Source organism: Amphiura filiformis, chromosome 16, assembly GCF_039555335.1.
Source record: "Amphiura filiformis chromosome 16, Afil_fr2py, whole genome shotgun sequence".
Taxonomy (NCBI): Eukaryota; Metazoa; Echinodermata; class Ophiuroidea; order Amphilepidida; family Amphiuridae; genus Amphiura; species Amphiura filiformis.
The window spans coordinates 5,372,075-5,396,180 of NC_092643.1; the positions used below are offsets into that span (position 1 = coordinate 5,372,075).

General features: G+C 39.3%; 1 protein-coding gene across 1 annotated transcript in view; it reads right to left on the bottom strand.

The window, feature by feature from the left end:
• LOC140136472 (uncharacterized) overlaps window positions 1-24,106 on the bottom strand; it is a 122,466-nt gene that overhangs the window by 33,456 nt on the left and 64,904 nt on the right. Inside the window, exons 21-31 of the mRNA XM_072158194.1 lie at window positions 22,702-22,815; window positions 21,134-21,259; window positions 20,554-20,676; window positions 19,740-19,865; window positions 18,160-18,438; window positions 13,627-13,893; window positions 12,321-12,449; window positions 9,679-9,882; window positions 7,433-7,630; window positions 4,825-4,941; window positions 4,397-4,516 (exon numbers count right to left, since the gene is read on the bottom strand). Of these exons, the coding sequence (XP_072014295.1) occupies window positions 4,397-4,516; window positions 4,825-4,941; window positions 7,433-7,630; window positions 9,679-9,882; window positions 12,321-12,449; window positions 13,627-13,893; window positions 18,160-18,438; window positions 19,740-19,865; window positions 20,554-20,676; window positions 21,134-21,259; window positions 22,702-22,815 (1,803 nt within the window). The remainder of the gene's footprint in view (window positions 1-4,396; window positions 4,517-4,824; window positions 4,942-7,432; window positions 7,631-9,678; window positions 9,883-12,320; window positions 12,450-13,626; window positions 13,894-18,159; window positions 18,439-19,739; window positions 19,866-20,553; window positions 20,677-21,133; window positions 21,260-22,701; window positions 22,816-24,106) is intronic.

A 24,106-nucleotide genomic window follows, 5' to 3' on the forward strand; every position in this document is an offset into this window, starting at 1 on the left:
CTGTGTGTGCAAGGTGTCACCAGTTGTTTTAGGGAGGCCTGTGTGTGCAAGGTGTCACCAGTTGTTTTTAGGGAGGCCTGTGTGTGCAAGGTGTCTCCAGTTGTTTGTAGGGAGGCCTGTGTGGGCAAGGTGTCACCAGTTGTTTTTTGGGGGGCCTGTGTGTGCAAGGTGTCACCAGTTGTTTTTAGGGAGGCCTGTGTGTGCAAGGTGTCACCAGTTGTTTTTAGGGAGGCCTGTGTGGGCAAGGTGTCACCAGTTGTTTTAGGGAGGCCTGTGTGTGCAAGGTGTCACCAGTTGTTTTTAGGGAGGCCTGTGTGGGCAAGGTGTCACCAGTTGTTTTTAGTGAGGCCTGTGTGGGCAAGGTGTCACCAGTTGTTTTTAGTGAGGCCTGTGTGGGCAAGGTGTCACCAGTTGTTTTTAGTGAGGCCTGTGTGGGCAAGGTGTCACCAGTTGTTTTTAGGGAGGCCTGTGTGGGCAAGGTGTCACCAGTTGTTTTAGGGAGGCCTGTGTGGGCAAGGTGTCACCAGTTGTTTTTAGTGAGGCCTGTGTGTGCAAGGTGTCACCAGTTGTTTTTAGTGAGGCCGGTGTGGGCAAGGTGTCACCAGTTGTTTTTAGGGAGGCCTGTGTGTGCAAGGTGTCACCAGTTGTTTTTAGGGAGGCCTGTGTGGGCAAGGTGTCACCAGTTGTTTTTAGGGAGGCCTGTGTGGGCAAGGTGTCACCAGTTGTTTTAGGGAGGCCTGTGTGTGCAAGGTGTCACCAGTTGTTTTTAGGGAGGCCTGTGTGGGCAAGGTGTCACCAGTTGTTTTTAGGGAGGTCTGTGTGGGCAAGGTGTCACCAGTTGTTTTTAGTGAGGCCTGTGTGTGCAAGGTGTCACCAGTTGTTTTTAGGGAGGCCTGTGTGGGCAAGGTGTCACCAGTTGTTTTTAGTGAGGCCGGTGTGTGCAAGGTGTCACCAGTTGTTTTTAGGGAGGCCTGTGTGGGCAAGGTGTCACCAGTTGTTTTAGGGAGGCCTGTGTGTGCAAGGTGTCACCAGTTGTTTTTAGGGAGGCCTGTGTGTGCAAGGTGTCACCAGTTGTTTTTAGGGAGGCCTGTGTGTGCAAGGTGTCACCAGTTGTTTTTAGGGAGGCCTGTGTGTGCAAGGTGTCACCAGTTGTTTTTAGGGAGGCCTGTGTGTGCAAGGTGTCACCAGTTGTTTTAGGGAGGCCTGTGTGTGCAAGGTGTCACCAGTTGTTTTTAGGGAGGCCTGTGTGTGCAAGGTGTCACCAGTTGTTTTTAGGGAGGCCTGTGTGTGCAAGGTGTCACCAGTTGTTTTTAGTGAGGCCTGTGTGGGCAAGGTGTCACCAGTTGTTTTTAGTGAGGCCTGTGTGTGCAAGGTGTCACCAGTTGTTTTTAGGGAGGCCTGTGTGTGCAAGGTGTCACCAGTTGTTTTTAGTGAGGCCTGTGTGTGCAAGGTGTCACCAGTTGTTTTTAGGGAGGCCTGTGTGTGCAAGGTGTCACCAGTTGTTTTTAGGGAGGCCTGTGTGTGCAAGGTGTCACCAGTTGTTTTTAGGGAGGCCTGTGTGGGCAAGGTGTCACCAGTTGTTTTTAGGGAGGCCTGTGTGTGCAAGGTGTCACCAGTTGTTTTTAGGGAGGCCTGTGTGTGCAAGGTGTCACCAGTTGTTTTTAGGGAGGCCTGTGTGGGCAAGGTGTCACCAGTTGTTTTTAGGGAGGCCTGTGTGTGCAAGGTGTCACCAGTTGTTTTTAGGGAGGCCTGTGTGGGCAAGGTGTCACCAGTTGTTTTTAGTGAGGCCTGTGTGGGCAAGGTGTCACCAGTTGTTTTTAGTGAGGCCTGTGTGGGCAAGGTGTCACCAGTTGTTGTTAGGGAGGCCTGTGTGGGCAAGGTGTCACCAGTTGTTTTAGGGAGGCCTGTGTGGGCAAGGTGTCACCAGTTGTTTTTAGTGAGGCCTGTGTGGGCAAGGTGTCACCAGTTGTTTTTAGGGAGGCCGGTGTGGGCAAGGTGTCACCAGTTGTTTTTAGGGAGGCCTGTGTGTGCAAGGTGTCACCAGTTGTTTTTAGGGAGGCCTGTGTGGGCAAGGTGTCACCAGTTGTTTTTAGGGAGGCCTGTGTGGGCAAGGTGTCACCAGTTGTTTTTAGGGAGGCCTGTGTGTGCAAGGTGTCACCAGTTGTTTTTAGGGAGGCCTGTGTGGGCAAGGTGTCACCAGTTGTTTTTAGGGAGGTCTGTGTGGGCAAGGTGTCACCAGTTGTTTTTAGTGAGGCCTGTGTGTGCAAGGTGTCACCAGTTGTTTTTAGGGAGGCCTGTGTGGGCAAGGTGTCACCAGTTGTTTTTAGTGAGGCCGGTGTGTGCAAGGTGTCACCAGTTGTTTTTAGGGAGGCCTGTGTGGGCAAGGTGTCACCAGTTGTTTTTAGGGAGGCCTGTGTGTGCAAGGTGTCACCAGTTGTTTTAGGGAGGCCTGTGTGTGCAAGGTGTCACCAGTTGTTTTAGGGAGGCCTGTGTGTGCAAGGTGTCACCAGTTGTTTTAGGGAGGCCTGTGTGTGCAAGGTGTCACCAGTTGTTTTAGGGAGGCCTGTGTGTGCAAGGTGTCACCAGTTGTTTTAGGGAGGCCTGTGTGTGCAAGGTGTCACCAGTTGTTTTTAGGGAGGCCTGTGTGTGCAAGGTGTCACCAGTTGTTTTTAGGGAGGCCTGTGTGTGCAAGGTGTCACCAGTTGTTTTTAGTGAGGCCTGTGTGGGCAAGGTGTCACCAGTTGTTTTTAGGGAGGCCTGTGTGTGCAAGGTGTCACCAGTTGTTTTTAGGGAGGCCTGTGTGTGCAAGGTGTCACCAGTTGTTTTTAGGGAGGCCTGTGTGTGCAAGGTGTCACCAGTTGTTTTTAGGGAGGCCTGTGTGTGCAAGGTGTCACCAGTTGTTTTTAGGGAGGCCTGTGTGGGCAAGGTGTCACCAGTTGTTTTTAGGGAGGCCTGTGTGTGCAAGGTGTCACCAGTTGTTTTTAGGGAGGCCTGTGTGGGCAAGGTGTCACCAGTTGTTTTTAGGGAGGCCTGTGTGTGCAAGGTGTCACCAGTTGTTTTTAGGGAGGCCTGTGTGGGCAAGGTGTCACCAGTTGTTTTAGGGAGGCCTGTGTGGGCAAGGTGTCACCAGTTGTTTTTAGGGAGGCCTGTGTGTGCAAGGTGTCACCAGTTGTTTTTAGGGAGGCCTGGGTGGGCAAGGTGTCACCAGTTGTTTTTAGGGAGGCCTGTGTGTGCAAGGTGTCACCAGTTGTTTTTAGGGAGGCCTGTGTGGGCAAGGTGTCACCAGTTGTTTTAGGAAGGCCTGTGTGTGCAAGGTGTCACCAGTTGTTTTTAGGGAGGCCTGTGTGTGCAAGGTGTCACCAGTTGTTTTTAGGGAGGCCTGTGTGTGCAAGGTGTCACCAGTTGTTTTTAGGGAGGCCTGTGTGTGCAAGGTGTCACCAGTTGTTTTTAGGGAGGCCTGTGTGGGCAAGGTGTCACCAGTTGTTTTTAGGGAGGCCTGTGTGGGCAAGGTGTCACCAGTTGTTTTTAGGGAGGCCTGTGTGTGCAAGGTGTCACCAGTTGTTTTAGGGAGGCCTGTGTGGGCAAGGTGTCACCAGTTGTTTTTAGGGAGGCCTGTGTGGGCAAGGTGTCACCAGTTGTTTTTAGGGAGGCCTGTGTGTGCAAGGTGTCACCAGTTGTTTTAGGGAGGCCTGTGTGGGCAAGGTGTCACCAGTTGTTTTTAGGGAGGCCTGGGTGGGCAAGGTGTCACCAGTTGTTTTTAGGGAGGCCTGTGTGGGCAAGGTGTCACCAGTTGTTTTTAGGGAGGCCTGTGTGGGCAAGGTGTCACCAGTTGTTTTTAGGGAGGCCTGTGTGGGCAAGGTGTCACCAGTTGTTTTTAGGGAGGCCTGTGTGGGCAAGGTGTCACCAGTTGTTTTTAATGTCAATGTTTTTTGTGTTTAACGTCGAACACTTGATAAAGATTGCTGTTACACGTCCATAATAAAAGTGGCCATTGGTTTCCCCATGTGGTGGAAAGTCATTCCGAGAAGAAGCTATGTAACCTTCTAAGGGTCACTCTGACAAGCAAGGAGTTACATAAGCTTTTAAGGCTGGTATGAACCCTGTAATTACGGAAACTTTTGGACCTCACTAATTTGTTGGTATAAAGTATATAAATGTATACATATTGAAATGGAAGTACTTTGACAAATCCAACTGCGATGTCAAATTTATGTAAAAATGCTCAGTTTGGATAAAATCATAAAAAGCATGCTTTTTACCTAAATTCTTCGGGCAGCATAAAAAATCCTTCAGTAATTTTTTTCATTCTAGAAATGTATACTTTGATATACTTTATACCAACAATTGCAGTAATGAGGCCCCAAAGTTTTCTTAAGCAGAGGGTTTACCAACTTACCTGTCTCACAGTTGACACCAGTAAAACCTCTTGGGCAACTGCAGATATAACCAATGGCAGTTGAGCGACAGGGGGCGCCATTCTGACATGGGCCACTGCTGCAGAAATCAAAACCAATACCTGAAAAAATACAAAGGAATGGATGTGAGTAAGGAATGGTGGGATATTGTGTGTTGGGCTATTCCAGTTGAAATCCATATACCCCCTATGGAAGACATGACCTTAATTTTCCACACAGGGGGTGTAGATTTCAAATGGGATTACCTTTATGGGTGACCCCATTTGAAATCTACACTCCCTGTGTGGGAGGTTAAGGTCATTACAGGCAAGATATCATACACAAATGATAAATATCAGATCTGAAAAGACACAACAAAAATCTCAACAACATTTGCATCCAATATCAGAGATGAAAAGAGGAAACTCACTTTGATCACAGTTGTATCCAGTGTAGCCAATTGGGCATTCACATCTGTATGTTGCACCTGAAGAAAAGCATGTTGCTCCGTTTCGACATGGGTTACTTGCACATATGTTAGGACGATCTGAAGTTGCACCGAAATACAAAAAGACATGTACAAATATATGTATTATTCTTAAACACTTAAGAAAGTTCCTGCAATCTTATTGGTTCTTACGATATTACACACTTTACCGCATAAGTGTTGACGTGATACTCGTATGCGCTACTTGAACCAATCGGAGGTGCATAGCAACAACAGGACTCATTGATTCTAAGCCCTATAGGTAAGTTCCTTGTAAAATGTAGGATTTAATTTCATAAGAATTTGGTATACTTAATATTATAAATAAAGGTATTAATGAAGTGTTTAAGAATGAGAATAAAGGTATTGTTTTTAATAGCTGTGATGCATCCATTGTCTTATATAACACGGGTGACATCATGATTTTTGGCGTAAAACAACTCAGCTTCACCTTGTTGTTTTACTTAAAATAATGATGCCGCCCGTGTTATATGAACGATAGCAGTGGCGACCCCACGGGGCATGAGGGGCAAATATCCCCTGTCAGAACTCTTGCCCCCTCTGTTTCCCCCAGTAAAAACCCAAAATTACAAAAATTTCACCTTTTTGCGGTAATTTTGCGCAAAATTTGTTGATTTTGGCCCCCCTTAAATTCACTTTGCCCCCTCAATGCCCCCCAGAAAAAATTCTGAACGATAGATGCACTCCAGCGGCTAAAACAATACCTTTATTCTCTAAATACCATTTTTAGGGAGGCCTGTGTGGGCAAGGTGTCACCAGTTGTTTTTAATGTCAATGTTTTTTGTGATTAACGTCGGACACTTGATAAAGATTGCTGTTACACGTCCATAATGAAAGTGGCCATTGGTTTCCCCCTGTGGTGGAAAGTCACTCTGAGAAGAAGTTATGTAGCCTATTAAGGGTCGCTTTGACAAGCATGGAGTTACTTAAGCTTTTAAGGCTGGTATGAACCCTGTAATTATGGAAACTTTTGGACCTCACTACTACTAACTTGTTGATATAAAGTATATAAATGTATACATATTGAAATGGAAGTACTTTGACAAATCCAACTGCGATGTCAAATTTATGTAAAAATGCTCAGTTTGGAGAAAATCATGCTTTTTACCTAAATTCTTCGGGCAGCATAAAAAATCCTAAGTAATTTCACCTTTTTGCGGTAATTTTGCGCAAAATTTGTTGATTTTGGCCCCCCTTAAATTCACTTTGCCCCCTCAATGCCCTCCAGAAAAAATTCTGAACGATAGATGCACTCCAGCAGCTAAAACAATACCTTTATTCTCTAAATACCATTTTCAATATGTTTTAAATATTTTAATAGACTTGACTCTGATTGGATGTGTGACACAAGCCTTTAATGCGCTATTCCAGTTGAAATCCATACACACCCTATGGAAGACATGACCAAGGAATGTAAATTTTGGTTACCTGTATGGATGACTTCATTTGAAATCTACACTCCCTGTGTGGGAGGTTAAGGTCATGTCTTCCATGGGGGGTGTATGGATTTCAACTGGAATATCCAATTGTTGGTGCATGCATACATTGTTGTTTCATTACGGCAAGATATCATAAACAATTGTCCTGAAATGACACAACAAAAATCTCAACAATGTTTGCATCCAATATCATAGAGGAAAAGAGGAAACTCACTTTGACCAAACAATAAAATTTGACTTTCATTGCCAATTAGAACAAACTAAAGGATTAGGATTTTTTTACACAATTAACCATTGTGACTGAACGCAATGACGTGTGATGCTATAACTTGGTCCACACGTGTAAAAAAATAAAGCTATACCTAATTTTTCACATTTTGTGAAATATTTTTCGATTTAGTTTAAAAAGTATTAGGGGGACCCTATATATCAATTTTGCATTGAGTGCCTCCCTCAATTCATACCATTATGTGCACTGAAATAGACAGACTGCATTGAGTAAGAAAAACATATTGACATTTGAGCTCAAGTACAAAATGTCAATGCCACCTTGTGTTATGTTTTATCAATAATATTGTTTTACTGATTTTGGTGTGCATTTGGTGTGCATTTTTCCTTTTTGAATGCATGTAAGCTTTTGATATACAATTAGCACAGTGATTAGTGCTTCTCTATGATAAAGGAAGGTTTAAAGGAAGGTTTTATTTCAAACTCTAATGGTGACCCGCAGGTCAAATTGCTAGAATTATACATTAAACACAACTAAACAGACACAATGCAATTTGCAGGCAGCAGCTTAGTCAGTGCCAATATTGCAACATTGAAACAAACAACTATACAAACATCCAATCCAACCCAACCCCATCCCCCAGTAGGCAATGAGGATAAAGTGCCTTGCCCAAGGACACAACACGTTGGCACAAGCGGGGCTCGAACTCGTAACCTATGGATTATGAGTCGGGCGCCTTATCCACTCAGCCACACGTGCTCCCTATGATAAGTGATGGCAAAGGTATCTTATTATATAACTAACAAAATTAATACAAAAAAAACCCACATAAGGCAGCTTTTGGTATTTCCACAATACTTACCTTGTTGGGTACATCTACGTCCAGTAAAACCTGCAGCACACTGGCAGTAGTATGTAGTACCATTAGGATAACAGGTTGCTCCATTTAGACAAGGGGCACTTAAACATAGATCAGGGCTAGGTACACAGATAGCTCCAGTGGCTGTTTCTTGACACATGGTTCTGTCTGGACAGCGTACGACAGCACATCCACCTAATGCTGAAAATGTAAAGAAATAACTTTTGATAAGTCTAAATAACATTCTACTTGCATGAAAGTTCATCTGTGTTGGTAAACTTCATAATTGGAAATTTAAACTTATGATCTCAACACAAAATTAAGACGTACCTCAAATTTTCGGTCCCAACTTTGACCTTCATCTGGACACTTGACCCCAAACCCCGATACAAGTTACCAAGAGTGTACGACCAGGTTTTGGGGTCAAGTGTCCAAAAGGTCACTGATCTCAAACTTGGGTTGCCAGTCTCCAGATGAAGGTCAAAGTTGTGACCGAAAATTTGAGGTACGTCTTAATTTTGTGTTGAGATCATAAGTTTAAATTTCCAATTATAACATTCTACTTGAGTTTTGATGAAGTGTAAACTATGAAAAAAAAAGTCATAAATATGAATAATATTTTATGCATAAGGCCAAAAAAAGATTGTTTGCTTGCCCTCCACTGACCGACCCAAAATTGGCCACAATCAGGGTCAGCCCATGTGAAATTTGTTTAGTTTTTAATAGTTAATAATTTTAATGGTTTTTTATTACTTTTTCTGTGTCTAAATTTCATTTCAAAGCTAAATTTGGCCAACAACATTTTTCTTAAGAAGAAAATCATTACTGTAAACTCATAACATTTATAACTATCCATTCATGCATCAATGTTTCCAATAAACTTGGCATCTTATGCCTTAAAGTATGCAGTTGTTCTAATTGAATCAAGTTCTATGGTGTATCTTGCGTACTGAAGGTCTGCAGTGATGTATCTTTCCACATGACCATTGTTCATTCCCTAGAGGCCTATACAGTAATGAGTCATTTAAAAATGAAAAACAATTATTTTTCCGACCGACCAACCAACCCTAAAAATACCACTGAAGGGCAAGCAATTTTTTTTCTTGGCCTAACAAGCTTTAAATAATTGAACAGTGAGTAACAAGGATCTTATTGCTGAAGAGGAGATTTAAAATGAACTTAAATCAAGGTTTCAAAACTTGGCTGAAGAACTTACTGGTCCATGTTAGTGATTTAGTGCAACTCATTTCCCTCACTCATGACCAGTAGTTTAACCCCAAGAGAACTATCTGCCTATTGGTCAAAAAGAAGTTTTCATTATCAATTGGACCAATCAGCAACATTGTTACAATAATTTCACCACACCAACAAATTTGGGTGAATTATTTGCAAAGCTCCATTGTGATTGGTGATTAAAGTGAAGATATCACATAATTGACCAATCAGAGGCAATGTTAGATCAGCAGGTAGTGCTCAGGGAGTTAAGACACTCAAACAGCAATGAGACCTATTTCCTATTGCAGAAAAATACAGCACTAATTTCTTTTGGATAATTAAAAAAATATTGTCCTGTTTTGCCAAATGAAGCATAGCGAAATCCTAATCCTTTAGTTAGCTCTAACTGGCATTGAAAGTCAAATTTGAACATTGGGTCAATTTTTGGAAATAAGGGCTTATTTACACATGTGTTTAGAGTGTTTTTCATATGCTGTGACAATCAAGCCCGAAGACTTGTACAAAGACTTATTTCAAGTTATGCATTCTAATTTTTGGAAAAAACATTTTCTAATCTGTTTCATAACCAATGATCAAAAATAACATAGAATATTAGAATTATGAGCTAACTCATAGCCTATACTAATATAGATTTGAATGCTAAGACTTGTGCAAAGTCTTCAAATTTTGTGACTACAATTGTAAGAAAACAGATAAAATTGCATGTTCTGGCCCAATTCTCCTCAAATTGCAAATATATTAACATTTGAATTTTATTGCCAGTTAGAACTAACTAAAGGATTAGGATTTAGCTATGTTTCGTTTGGCAAAACAAGATGATTTTTTCTTAAATCCAATTTTTTTTCTGGAATCAGGAGTAATACCAGATGGTTACATGCAATTTATGAACCGTGTATTGTCCATATCTGTCAATTATGTTTTGTTGCCAAATATGGTCCAATGGGGGTAGGGTGGAGGTGGGTAGGTTGTATTTTAACATAATTATCAATCATTGTCATGATGACTCTACTTACGTCTATCACAAAGAGTCCCAGTATATCCTGCAGCACATTGGCAGTAATATGTATTACCTCTAGGAACACATGTTGCTCCATTTAGACAGGGGGCACTTAAACATAGATCAGGGCTAGGTACACAGACAGCTCCAGTGGCTGTATCTTGACATATGGTTCTCTCTGGACAGCGTGTAACAGCACATGTATTGCTGCCATCTGATTCTGAAAAAAGAAGCAAGAAATTAAACTCAAAAGTCGCTATTAAATATTGCTTTAGCGCAACATTGTCACTATCAAATTGTGTCTTTTGCTAAATTTGCTAGTTTACGAAAACAAATTAACAAGATGAAGATGGATTAGGCTATTCTATTCAAAATCTACACTCCCCCTGTGGAACATTTATCTAAAGTCTTCCACAGAGGGAGTAGGAGTTTGAATAAAATAGACAATTGGATAACTTCCATTTGAAATACTCACTCCAGTTGTGGAAGATATATGTAAAGCCATAATACAGGGGGAGTATGGGTTTCAAAATGATTAATCCTGACCAATTACATTTGAAAAACATACTCCCTCTGTGGAAGATATTTCCACAGGGGTAGTGTGTATTTTAAATGGGATAGCCCATTGTTCCATTCCACAAGCTTGAACAGTGAGTGGAATGGTACAACACATCTTTCATTGGGCGATTACATTTTGACATTACACAAATTTTAGATGGTATATATTTGTTTTATATCACTGATACAAAATATTTTATAATATTTCAAGAAAATTATATTATATTTCATATCTTATATAACAATAACAAGTTTTGATGTACCTTTTTATCAAAATTACCCTGTAACTTAACCCCATGAAAACTACTTGCCGATTGGCCAAAAAGAAGTTTTTATTATCAATTGGACCAATCAGCAACATTGTTAGAATAATTTCACCACACAAAAAAATTGGGGTGAATTATTTGCAAAGCTCCATTCTGATTGGTGATTAAAGTGAAGATATCATGTAATTGACCAATCAGAGGCAATGTTACATCAGCAGGTAGTGCTCAGGCGGTTAATCGGTGAACCCATGAGGTAATATAGAAGCAAATTGCACTAAGGAGATAACAGTCTCATCTGTACAGATAGATGACACGCTCACTGCACTGTGTGACCAAGGTGTGGAGGATTGTTACGTTTTGTGCCAGGCCCATACGCAGGAGGGTGCGGGGGTATGCTGCACCCCCTAAATTTGGAAAAGTATACAAAAAAGTCCCTGAAAAATCAGGTTTTTACAATCTTTTGGACAAAAAAGGTCCAAATTTTTGTCCACTTTTCACAAAATCGCCCCCTTGGAAAAAGGTCCACTTTTTCAAAATCAGCACCCCCCAAATAAAATCCTGCATACGGGCCTGTTTTGTGGTTGATGGCAAAAAAATTCTACTTGCAATCAAAGCCATAATGTGTGATTTGCATAAAGAATAGATTCCTATTTAAATGTTAGTTTTCACTGATCACATTGTCCCCCTTTTAATTTTGAGCCAAACAAATGACATGAAACAAACAAAATTGCTATTTCATTCCAGCGACTACAATGGGTGTATTAGCTCGCCGATCGCATTATTATCATGAATATTGGTGTAGCTTTATACACTTAGGACGACCAAACAAGACGTAATAGCGATATGCACACAGTTTATACGTCAAGACGAAAGACGAATAACGATATGCACACAGTTTACATGTCACTGATTCAATAATACACATACACGCGATGTGTTTAGCCATCACTCGATTGGTGAACTCAGAATAAAAGTGGAGATCTTCGGTTTTATGGTAAAAACTTAAATTTTACTGTAATTAATTCACATGGTATTTTAGTACACCATTGGGCATTACAATCATGCAAAAAGTAGAGATTCAACAAAAATTGAGGGGCGTTGCTATCGAGCAAATCACACATTATAGCTTTAACCAATGAACAGTCTAAAATTTATGTATTAACTATCAGTCAAATTAATTTGTGTTAACATGTACATTGTGATATTGACCATCCTCATATAATTTTCACTATAGTTATCAGTGGCCTGGTTTGAGGCTAGACTTCTTGATTAACCCTAACCGCCTAGAGGCTTTTTGGCGACGGGAAGGGAAAGAAGGAAGGAATAAAGAGAGAAAAGAAGGAAAGAAGTTGTTTGCTCTGCCTATATATCACTTAGGGCGATTGCGTCATCACACCACGTGGGATGCATGCACGAACAGCGCATATATCAAGTAGTATTTTGTACGTCCTGTTAGGGTTAAGGAAGCCTATATTGAGTTTCGATAGTGGTAACCTAACCCTAACCGCCTAGGGGCTTTTTGGTGATGGGAAGGGAAAGAAGGAAGGAATAAAGAGAGAAAAGAAGGAAAGAAGTTGTTTGCTCTGTGTGGGATTCGAACCCGAGACCCCTCGCATGCCAGGCACTGGGTCGGCGACACTTTGCCACGGGTCTTGGGCTTCGCTGGCCAGCGAAACCGTGCCTATATATCACTTAGGGCGATTGCATCATCACACCACGTGGGATGCATGCACGAACGGCGCATATATCAAGTAGTATTTTGTAGTATACCGTCCTGTTAGGGTTAACCTAACAAGTATGGATAAAAACTACACAGAATGTGTAAAACGCTCACCTCGTTCACAGTTGACCCCTGTATAATCATCAGTACATAAACAGTAGTATCCAGCATTGCCCCTGGAAAAGCATTCTGCTCCATTTTCACATGGAGAACTTGAGCAAGGATCACTAGGTACACTAGAGCCTGAAACACAAACATTCAGCAGTCAATGTAAACCTTTACTTATGGCCACGGTTGTTTGATGTGATTATTTATTAATGTTTCTAACAAAACATTACAGAATTACATTCAATTCTAGACCCTTACAATTCCAACAGCTATCACACTAATATACACATAGAATTGTTAGCTATTTTAAACTTAAAAATGGATTTTCATTTCTTTGATCAAATTTCCACAATTTTCTGCCTTTTTGTGGTAATTTTTATTCTATGTACAATTGTATGCAAATTGAGGGCGCTATTTACATATATTTTAAATTTAATTTAGCCCAATAATATGAGTAATTATTCCTTTTATTTCATGATAAACAGCAGTTACTCAGTTGTATGATGTTTTAAAGCCAAGTGTCTACCCCTTGTAAAGATGCAAACAAGATTTAAGATAAATAGCACCATCAGTGTTCAACTTTGCTTAAAAATGAATACAGTTCTACATGCCATTAAACAACGGTGTGTCCGGACGATCGTAAAAATGATCAAAATTCAGATTTTGGTACTTTAGTCATTGTCATAGATGTGCTAACAAAGCCTGCAGTGGTTCAGCAGAAAGCCGTGTATTTAAGACAAAATCAGGCATTTTACATGAATCTGTAATTTATATACTGACAATATATATAGATACATGTACTTAAATTTCATCAACACTGCTGTTTTCATCGGGTTTTTTTCTTCAAATTTTTCATTTCAAAAATATCAAATGACAATTTGAATGACTTATCCTTCACTTTTAAACAATTTATAAACAATTTAAATTTTTTTACACTTTCGCTGGATCACTGAATGGGACTTTAAATGTTTGAATTACAAATATTATTAGCTTTGATCACTATGGATGATTAATTGAATAAATATAAAACACTATTGCTTATTTGATTATTAGTCTTTTATTATATGTGACATGATCTGGTCCATGGGGGCCAAAGGCGGCAAATTTGAAACTGAGATAAAGGTAAAAATATGGAGGAAAAAACAATAAAATACATAAGAAAATAGACATAAAAAAAGAACCAAGTATGCTAGACACTTGGTGGTTTCAGTAAATGATAGCCTATTGTATGTATAATGTTAAATTACAGTAGCTCAATTTTCAAAAATGTCTCCTTCCCCCATGGACCAGATCGTGTTACATATATCCTTACCTATAATGGTCACAGTGAATGTGCAAACAGCTTTATTGTTAGCAGCATCAGAAAAGTCGTAAGTAACTGGTGTAATAGGGCGGTTAATTGGGAACCTAGAACCAGGTTTGTGTGATCTTCTAACAAGTGGTTCCTCTGTGTCGCCATCTGTAGCAGTAGGCTCTTCCCAGTTGACGATGACGTAAGGTTCCCCGGCTTCTGCTGTCATTGGGATATCAGCAGGACAATTTGCTATCACTGGTGGTACGGTGTTTTCAGTTCCTACCGCTGATGAGAAAAACAAAATATGAAATAAAGATTTTAAAAAAGAGTGCAATCCAGGGGCGTAGCCAGCTTTCTTGGTCAGGGGGGACAAAATAAAATTTTGGGGGCACAGACGAAAAAAATTGCAGTTGTATCATACAATACATAGAGACTGTATGTCTTCGAGCTTCCCGAAAAGAGCCTTATTGGGATGGTGTGCTTGGCGGCATCGCTTGAAAAAAAATGGTATTTTACACTATTTGCGCCCATTATCCGGCTAAAAAGGGCTTTATTGTTACAATGTGCGCGCGTAGCGCGGACAATTTTTGTATTTTACACTATTTTGGCCCTGAATTTTGCTAGAAAAGGGGCTCCTTGCCCTTTTTCTTTTCCTTTGCCCTCCTGATTTTCTCTTTCATTTTTTTGTCAGAGGGGCACTTTTTCTTTCATTTTTTTGACAGGGGGGGCACTCTGCCCCACCTGCCCCCCCGCTGGCTACGCTACTGCAGGCAGGGGCTGGAGTGGGTCAGGGTTTCAATCGACAAGTGCATTATCAACAGCCTTCATTTTCACGTGCATGAAATCTATAAGCTTAACTACTTAACATACAGGCCTATGTACATCCCCCCCTACAATCATAATTAATCACATCACTATTCTAGTACCGTATCACATACATTCAAATTCCAGCATGAAATCTAACCGGCTTTCATAGTACATTGATTTTCAAGATATGACACATGGCCGGCCCTACAGGGACAAGATTTGTGTCAATGCCCTATTGTTATAAACTGCCCGGCTATCCCCGGGCACTAGGCAGGCAGGCAGGCAGGCAGGGGCGTAGCCAGCTTTCTTGGTCAGGGGGGGGCAAAATAAAATTTTGGGGGCACAGACGAAAAAAATTGCAGTTGTATCATACAATACATACATGTAGAGACTGTATGTCTTGAGCTTCCCGAAAGAGCCTTATTGGGATGGTGTGCTGGCGCATACCATGAAAAAAAAAATGGTATTTTACACTATTTGCGCCCATTATCCGGCTAAAAGGGCTTTATTGTTACAATGTAATGTGCTGCGTAAGCGCTGGAAAATTTTTGTATTTTACACTATTTTGGCCCGAATTTTTGCTAGAAAAGGGCTCCTTGCCTTTTTCTTTTCCTTTGCCCTCCTGATTTTCTCTTTCATTTTTTGTCAGAGGGGCACTTTTTTCTTTCATTTTTTGTCAGGGGGGGCACTCTGCCCCACCTGCCCCCCCGCTGGCTACGCTACTGGTGCAATCGTCAGGTATCATGTTAACCTTTTCATCTTAAATAGAAGCATTATGATTTTGAACTAATAATGCATTTACAAATGTCTCAAAGACAATTTATTTTGTGATTCAAACATTCTCTTTTTACGGTATGTTTGTTTAGATATATCCATGAAAAAAGTTTATTTCCAAAATTTTAGTTGATTCAGAATTTGCATTTTGTGCTGTAATTTCATTCTGTTAACAGAACACAAATACAAATTTGATGATATTTTTGCTATGCTAATGAATCTGCAAGAAATATTTGTACAAAAACATTACATAGCCAGGTTGGTATAAAAGTCTCAACTTTTTTTTGAAAAAACTGGGGTATGAGGCGGATTACAAAATGCCCCTTCAAGTAATACATCACTTCTGACAATGCTACTATAATTAAAGACTAAAGATAAAAAGAATTTATCGCATCTGACATCATCTGTCAATCAAATTCTAGCACGGTTTGTTTACAAGTGTCGATGATGACTTGCTGAATGCGGATTTATAACCGGGCACCTTATTGTTAATTTTGCACCTTTCGACATGCAAACCATCTCAAAAGTTAGGTATTTATAGTAGGAAACTTTCTTAACCGAAGGCACCATGTCCACAATGCCTAGAAAAGCTGCTTTTTGCCTTGTAAAAGTAATCGTAATTTTTCGCCATTTGCTGCTATTCCTTTTCTCCGATCAGCACCAGATAGATCGGTCTTCCTTTCTGCCGCTGATTAACCTGTGTAAACCAATCAAGGATCGTAATTGACAGTGACATCAGACGGGATAAATTCTTTTTATCTTTTTCTTTCATTATATGCAAAAATGATGCCAATCTTTAATATATATCTCTTGTTTAGTACTATATTTAATCTAATTGTGGTGCAGGCACATAACAATGTCATTTGTATAAGTTCAAGCTATCGCAGTGTCAACATTTTTTTCTTGTAAAAAAAATTGAGCTAGCTTATAATTCCCCTGGACAAGTAAGTTATGGCTAATTTGTCACAGTCAATTTCCAGTGGTGGCGATTTACTGGGATATTGACTTGGAAAAAAGGTCTGAAATTAATTGGCAACTTCTGTAGATTAAATTCAGACTTCAGCTCTCCCCGTGATTCATTTTGAATTGGGTAAATGAATCATGAAATTACTCCGTCCTTCGGAGGGGACGTTAAGCCGTCGGTCCTGTGTGCAGAGAGCTATACCTGTACATGTATCTCGCAGCCAGTTTCGAAAACAGTAGGGTGTTAACCCGTCTGTTCCCAATCCGTCCCAGTGTTCAAATGGTCCCAATGGAAATAAGCTTCGATAGAGGCTTTCTGGGGTTATCCAGGGTTGTCAAACCCCGCACATATCAAATCAAAAAATCTATTCTTACACAACTCTGGGAGCTGATCCTGGCTGTGATGATTATTCTTTATATAGCTTGATTAGGATTCTGCATTTCATTTCATTTCATTTCATTTCATTTTATTTGCCAGATAAAAAACATTAAACATACAGTAAAACACATACAATGATTGCACATTCTTATTCAATGGGCGCGTCTTGTAAAGAATTCACGTATTTTGATTGGTTTTCGGTGTATAATATCTCACAATAGTTGATAGTGATATTTGTCAGGGCGCTGCGCCGCCCGCAACGGCGGCACGCTTGTTGCTCCTCAATGATCGCGATAATGCGTTCAAGCGTAATACACGTATGAGAACTAAGAACGCGATTCGGCGGCTTAGATGTTCGTGATGGTTTCGTTCATTTAAAACAACGGGGATGTCCTCACGAACGTAACTTTATTTTTTTCTGAAAAAAGGCAGTTTTTCTCGCAAAAATTACATTAAAACTGAATAAGAATGAGCCCATCCATTATGACACGATATTGGATAGGCAAAAGACAAAATCCTATCATTTATTCTCTAATTCTTATTCAATGGGTGCGTCTTGTAAAGAATTCACATAATTTGATTGGTTTTCAGGTGTATAATATCTCACAATAGTTGATAGTGATATTAGTCAGGGCGCCCGCCGCCGCGCAACGGCGGCACGCTTGTTGCTCCTCAATGATCGCGCGATTATGCGTTCGCGTAATACACATGCGAGAACTAAGAACGCGATTCGGCGGCTTAGATGTTCGTGATGGTTTCGTTCATTTAAACAACGGGGATGTCCTCACAAAAGTAACTTTATTTTTTTCTGAAAAAGGCAGTTTTTCTCGCAAAAATTACATTAAAACTGAATAAGAATGAGAATAAATGATAGGATTTTGTCTTTTTGCCTATCAATATCGTGTCATAATGGATGGGCTGGCCAATATTTTTATCGTAGTAGATACCGCCGCGCCGCATCCACTACTCAAAATATTGGCCAGCCCATCCATTATGACACGATATTGATAGGCAAAAGACAAAATCCTATCATTTATTCTCTAAATATTAAAAGTATATAACATTTTCAATTGACCAGCAATTAACATGAGTTATTTTCATATAGTTATTAAAAGGCAAGACTCCAGTCCATGATGAGGAATCCAAGACTCCCTCGGTGTGCAAAAACAGGAGAACAAGACACAGAGCCTCTGGCAAGGATAGCCAAGAGTAACAAAAGTCACTTTCAAAGTGGCTAAACCTAAAAACTCTGCAAAAACAACACATCAAAACAGAGATCACCCCGAAGAAGACAGGATTTCTCCCCATGAACTAGAGTGGGGTAAATGAATAAACTAAACATATTACATAAGAAACACTCTATAAAAATCAATTCCAGCTGAGATTTTTGAAGTGCTCTTTGGAATTTGTTAAAAACCCATTTAAACTGAAAAGAAGTTGATTACGGAGATCTTGAGGAAGTTGATCAAAAAAAGCAGGAAATCTGTTGAAAACAGTGAATTTAAAACCATCTGTGCGAGCATAATCTGCTGGTTTATAAAGGCGTGTCTTGCGCCATTAGTGGTTGGTATCTTTCTGTAAAGGGCAACATAAATCCTCATGTTTTATAGAAATCGAATTGAACTTACGGACAGCAGATACAAAGAATGCACAGACGGCCTCATTTCCCATTCTATCTTCAAACACATATCGGATCATCCTGGGAGGACCTCCTGATTGCACATATGTTCTAGGCGCTACTGGCATGAACTGTACAGTGACAGGTCCTGATGCGTCAGTTGCCGATGGTTCATCCCACTCAATTTCTTCATAGGAGAAACCTTGAGGTACAGAATGCTGGATGTTCGGTGGGCAATTGTCGATATCTGGTGGTGTGATGTCATCGCCATCATCTGGAATGCCAACCTCTGAAAACAATTCAGAATATGTTGGAAGATTTAATGATAGAGCATGATATAATCAAGTTCATAACATATCTACCCATCAGTACCTCTGTCACTAACAAACTACTGCCCTCCTATATAAGGCCTAATAGAAGGTGAAGAGGCAGTGATTTTGTCTGCAAAGAACAGCATGGATGTGAAAGAAAGCTCATGTTGATCAAATCTGGTATTTAACATTATATATTTTCATACTAGTATTAAAGGCAGGGCCAGATTTACCATTGGGCCAGATGTTTTGGGTCAAAATATGGTAACATCGTAACATTTTGTGTGCTTCCCGTGCACTGGCCCTTCAATTAGCAAAATTTACCTTCATTTGGGTTAAAACAGTCTGAAATTGAATTTCTTGCATGCTTCGCGCGAAACAGTCCAATTAAAATCAAAACAAAATATGCCTGTCCCCTTCTAGGTTTTACTGCTTCTGCCACCACCAAACCTTAGCCACTTCCATGCCTTCCACATGGTGCGTTTTTGGGGCTTCCCAATTTTGGCCATGCCCAGGGCCCCCCAAAAGGTAAATCTGGCCCTGATTAAAGGCCATCAAATTCAAATACTATATAAGCATTTAGAATCAAAACTGGGGATAGGGTGTAAAAAAGAATGCAGAACCACACCTCTTTATACAAACTTTTCTCAGAAAAAATATTCGTCCTCAACCCAACTGTATCTTCTTTTTTTTTTAACCCCATGAGAACTACCTGCCGATTGGTCAAAAAGAAGTTTTCATTATCAATTGGACCAATCAGCAACATTGTTAGAATAATTTCACCACAAAAAAAATTTGCAAAGCTCCATTCTGATTGGTGATTAAAGTGAAGATATCATGTAATTGACCAATCAGAGGCAATGTTACATCAACAGGTAATGCTCAGGGGTTAGCATAACATGGGTAAGATATTTTTATTTTAGCATTATTTTGAGAATCCAGTACTGATTATGTGTATTTCCCTCCCATCCCCTACACCCAGTAATCCTTACCTACACTTTTAAAGGCCCATTTAGGAATTTGCTAATTTGAAGGATTGTAAAAATTATCATAATTTAGACTTGCAGCTTCGTTAGTATCATAGATGTGTTAACATAGCCAGCTAGTGGTTTTCCATGATCTGTATATTACTACTTTTAAGAACCATGATATAATCGTAAAACCAACATCAGAAAAGTCGGTAACATTCATGTCTGGCCAGGGCAAGGTTCCCCCTTACTTCCTTTCATTCCTCTTACCCAACACACTACAATATGCACCAATCACATTATAGACTCACCGATTTCACAATATTGTCCAGTGTATTCAGATGGACATCTACATAAGTCACCAACATTAGGAAGTGTAATGCATTCTCCTCCATTCTGACAAGAGTTAGTACTGCATGGACCAGGCCTGGTTGGCACTAGTGGGAAAAATCATTGAAATATTTTTTAAAATATAGATAATACTTTAAGATATCATTATCCGGATTTGCCTTTTGGTAAATTCATTTTTGGCATGCATTACTTTTGAATTAGAGAACAAGGGACAGAGATGCCAGTCAGTGTTGTAAAAAAATCCTGATATGACAAGATATTTCCTGAAAAATGTACTTTACCTATACATTTGTACAGGATCATCCAAGTAAAATTTCCTGAAATCAGGAAATTTCCTGAAGACTGGCAACACTGAAGGGATCAATGCCTTACCTATAGAGGGCAGCATATCAATTTTTTAACGGTTATCGTCTTTGACCGTACTGTGAGTCCCCATTAGCTAACCATGTAGCATTGATCCCTTATTCTCAAATTCAAAAGTAATGAATGCGTAAAATTAATTTACCAAAAGCCGAATCCGGATTCGGCCATCTGCCGAATTCATAACGATATGTATGAGTTTGGTCAAATTTGAATTTTTTTTTGTTGCCAAAAAATATGAAATTATATTAGTAATAAGTAAAAGGTAATCAAAGAACCGTGTTTTAATTCAGTTAGTAAAAAGTTGAAAAGTCAGCAATATTCATGTCTGGCCAGGGCAAGGTTCCCCCTTACTTCCTTTCATTCCTCTTACCCAACACACTACAATATGCACCAACAACATTACAGACTCACCATTTTCACAATATTGTCCAGTGTATCCAGAACGACATCTACAGAAGTAACCATCGTTAGGAAGTGTAATGCATTCTCCTCCATTCTCACAAGGGTTAGTATTGCAAGGATCGCGACTTGGTGCTGGTGGGAAAAATCATTGAAATATTTTTTCAAAATATAGATAATACTTTACACAATAGTGCTACGATTGAGGACATTGGCTGCATTTATTTGCTCCATTGCATTCACACCCACAAGCCTCTTCTGACAGTGAAAGGAATTTGTCCAGGTTCCTTTCCCCATACCCAACACACTCACTATGCACCAACCCACATATGTGACCATCCTCCACAACTGAGCCCGGATGTTGCCAGTGCCACTATTGAGATATGCTCCATTGAACTTAACAATAAACAATAGGAAACAAAGGATGTATTGACTGTTTTATTGATTTTTCACTACTTAAATGTCAAGTACTATAGACATGATATACATCATTTTAAAGCTAATTTCAAGCAGAATATTTTAGTTGAATATCTCAAAAATGATGATTGGCGACTTCAGGGCTCAGTTGTGCTGGATGGTCACATATACTCACCAATTTGACAATTTTGTCCAGTGTATGCAGAAGGACATCTACAAAAGTAACCATCGTTAGGAAGTGTAATGCATTCTCCTCCATTCTCACAAGGGTTAGTATTGCAAGGATCAAGACTGATTGGTGCTATAGTGTGAAAAATCATAAGACATGTATGAGTTTGGTCAAATCTAAAATTATTTTTTTTAATTGTTGCCATAAAATATGAAATTATATCAGTAACAAGTTAGAGGTAAATCAAAGAACTGCTTTTTACTTCAGTTACAAATGTAGTAATAGGTTGTTAATGTTTGATGCTGTATTTCCCCTGCATGAATAAGTAAATTGACTTCAGGTATTCTTGGAAAGATAGGCCATGGTTAAAAACTCAGGCTACTTTTTAAGGGGTCTAATTTGCATATTTGTTATTATGATAATGAGCCAATTTGCACTTTTTAGCACTTGATTTAAATAATTAAGACACATCTAAACAATATGTGCACAGTGCAAGGTGATCTTGTAATAAGCATGTCTCTTAAGGGATGGGGTATGAACGTTTGGACAGTATTTATTGTGGGACATTAGAGCACATCAGACATATCAAATTGCATTCTGAATAATGAAGAATGTCCTTCTGATATCAAATAATTTAGATTTTTGAAATTACGCAATGCACATTTTTTGGCAAATGATTAAAAATTGATATTTTTAAAATTTAACAGTACTCGAAGTAAACTTTACAAATCTGATGATTTATACTTAAAGTGTATGTAGGTGGGATGAAAAGCCGACGATCAATTGAAAATTTTGACCGTTAAGTATTGAAGATATGGATTTTTTCCAAAAACACCCAAAAAAATTAGGTCTTTTTCGGAAAAAAATCCATATCTTCAATATGAAATGTCAAAATTTTCAATTGATCGTCGGCTTTTCCTCCCAGCTACATACACTTTAAGAATATATCATTAGATTTATAAAATTACTTTGAGGACTGTTATATATGAAAAATTTGAAAAATATCAAGTTTTAATATTTTGTCATAAAATTTGTATTATATCGTGAATTTCAAAAATGAAAATTATTTGATATCGGAAAGACATTCTTCGTATTCAGAATGCAATTCGATATGCCTGATGATTTCTCATTTCCACAAAAAATACTGTCGAAACGCTCAAAACGCTCATTCCAGATCCCTTAAGGCTCAAATTCTAATCTAGTTATATCATGCAGGCCTTGCCATCTAGATTTTAAAGGCGAATGGTAAATCACTCGCTAGCACATTGCTAGGCGTATTGTCGAATTAACTCTAGTGGTGGAATCACTCTCTAGGTTTAAAATATCATTTGTATCAATATGAAACACTTACGCACTGTTGACACCCTCTCTTTTGTTTTCATGGATTAAGGCTAATTTATTACAATATATCGAATACATGTATATTGGATTCAATTTTAGGTAATTCACAGAAAGCGATATGGCAAGAGGAAAATCGCTCACTAGAAACTGAGTTCGGCCGAGCCTCACCTTAAACGGTAAGGCCTGTCATGTCATAACTTAAGGCTTACCAAGTTGATATAGAGTACACTTACGTCTTTCGCATCTATCTCCAGAGAACCCTGCTGGACATGTGCAGAAAGCGCCCTCTGATGTATCCTGACATGTACCCCCATTTAGACAAGGCGCATTAGCGCATGTCATCACACCTGAACAGGAAAGAGAAGTAATAAGCTTTTTTCGTTCATGAAAGTTCATCTGTGTTGGTATAAATCATGATTTTGATTTCAACTTTTGATCCAACACAAGGAAATAATTCCTACCTCGGAATTTTCAGATGGTACTCCATCTTTCATCAGCGAGTGAGTGAGGTCAAGAAAATCTCGACCAGATACAGTCACTCACTCGCTGATGAAAGATGGAGTACCATCTGGAAATTCCGAGGTAGGAATTATTTCCTTGTGTTTGGATCTAAAGTTTAAATCAAAATCATTTAAGCTTTTTATTGCATCTGTTATTGGTGATGACCATGAGAAGGAGGATGTAGAGAAGAATAGTAAATATAACTAGACTGGATTTTGAGAATCTTGGGTTGCATGGTTTCAATATATTTTAGCATCTTAAAATGGCATCATAAATATTTTTAGTGAAAATAAATTGGGAGAATGTCCCCGTTTAATCAGTCATGAGAGTGGCTTTGCTTGAAAAAAGCTGAAGTAGAACAAAAAAACTGAAAAACAGCTTGAAATTGGCAAAAAAGACCCAAAATTGGGCTGAAAATTAAAAAAAATGTGTAAATTTGAATAGTAAAAAAAGCTGAATTCAGCTGAACAATCTCATACCTGTTAATAGCATTTCTTCTTTTATCTGTTTGTCATTCTTTCTATCTATCTGTCTTTCAATTGGTTTGTTATTTTTGTGTTTCTTTTTTTTCTCTTTTCTTTCCGCTTTCTTTCTGTCTTAAATTTTTTGGTTTCTGTTCATTTTCTTTCTTCTAGCTGTACACTGAAGATTTATTTTTTTTAAAGAAAGGACGGGAATGAACAGAACCTGCTAAAAGATCCAGAGGGTAAAGTCAAACAGACATGGACCTCTTTAATTTCTATGCTGAAAAATTTTGCTAATTCTTGTTGATACCACAGCCCCTTCTGTATATGTGATATGATCAAGGGGAATGAGTCACATGTCGACCCTGGTCGAAAATGAGTTTTACATTTGTTTCTAAAGAGGACATTTAGAGCTTGCAGAAACTGAAAACCCCATGTTAGTACAGCTTTTCTTTGCAAAGTTGCATCAATTTATCAATCTGATATCTCAAAATCAATATTAGCGACATCCGACTCATTTCCCTTGATCGTGTCACATATATGTTTGCCAAATCATTCACTCACCTACAAGTTGTACATGGATCTGAGGTTGGAATTTGACCATTATTATTGATGGGATTCCCATTGGCATCCACACATTGAGGTCCTAAAAAAATAAGTCAAGCCTTTGGCT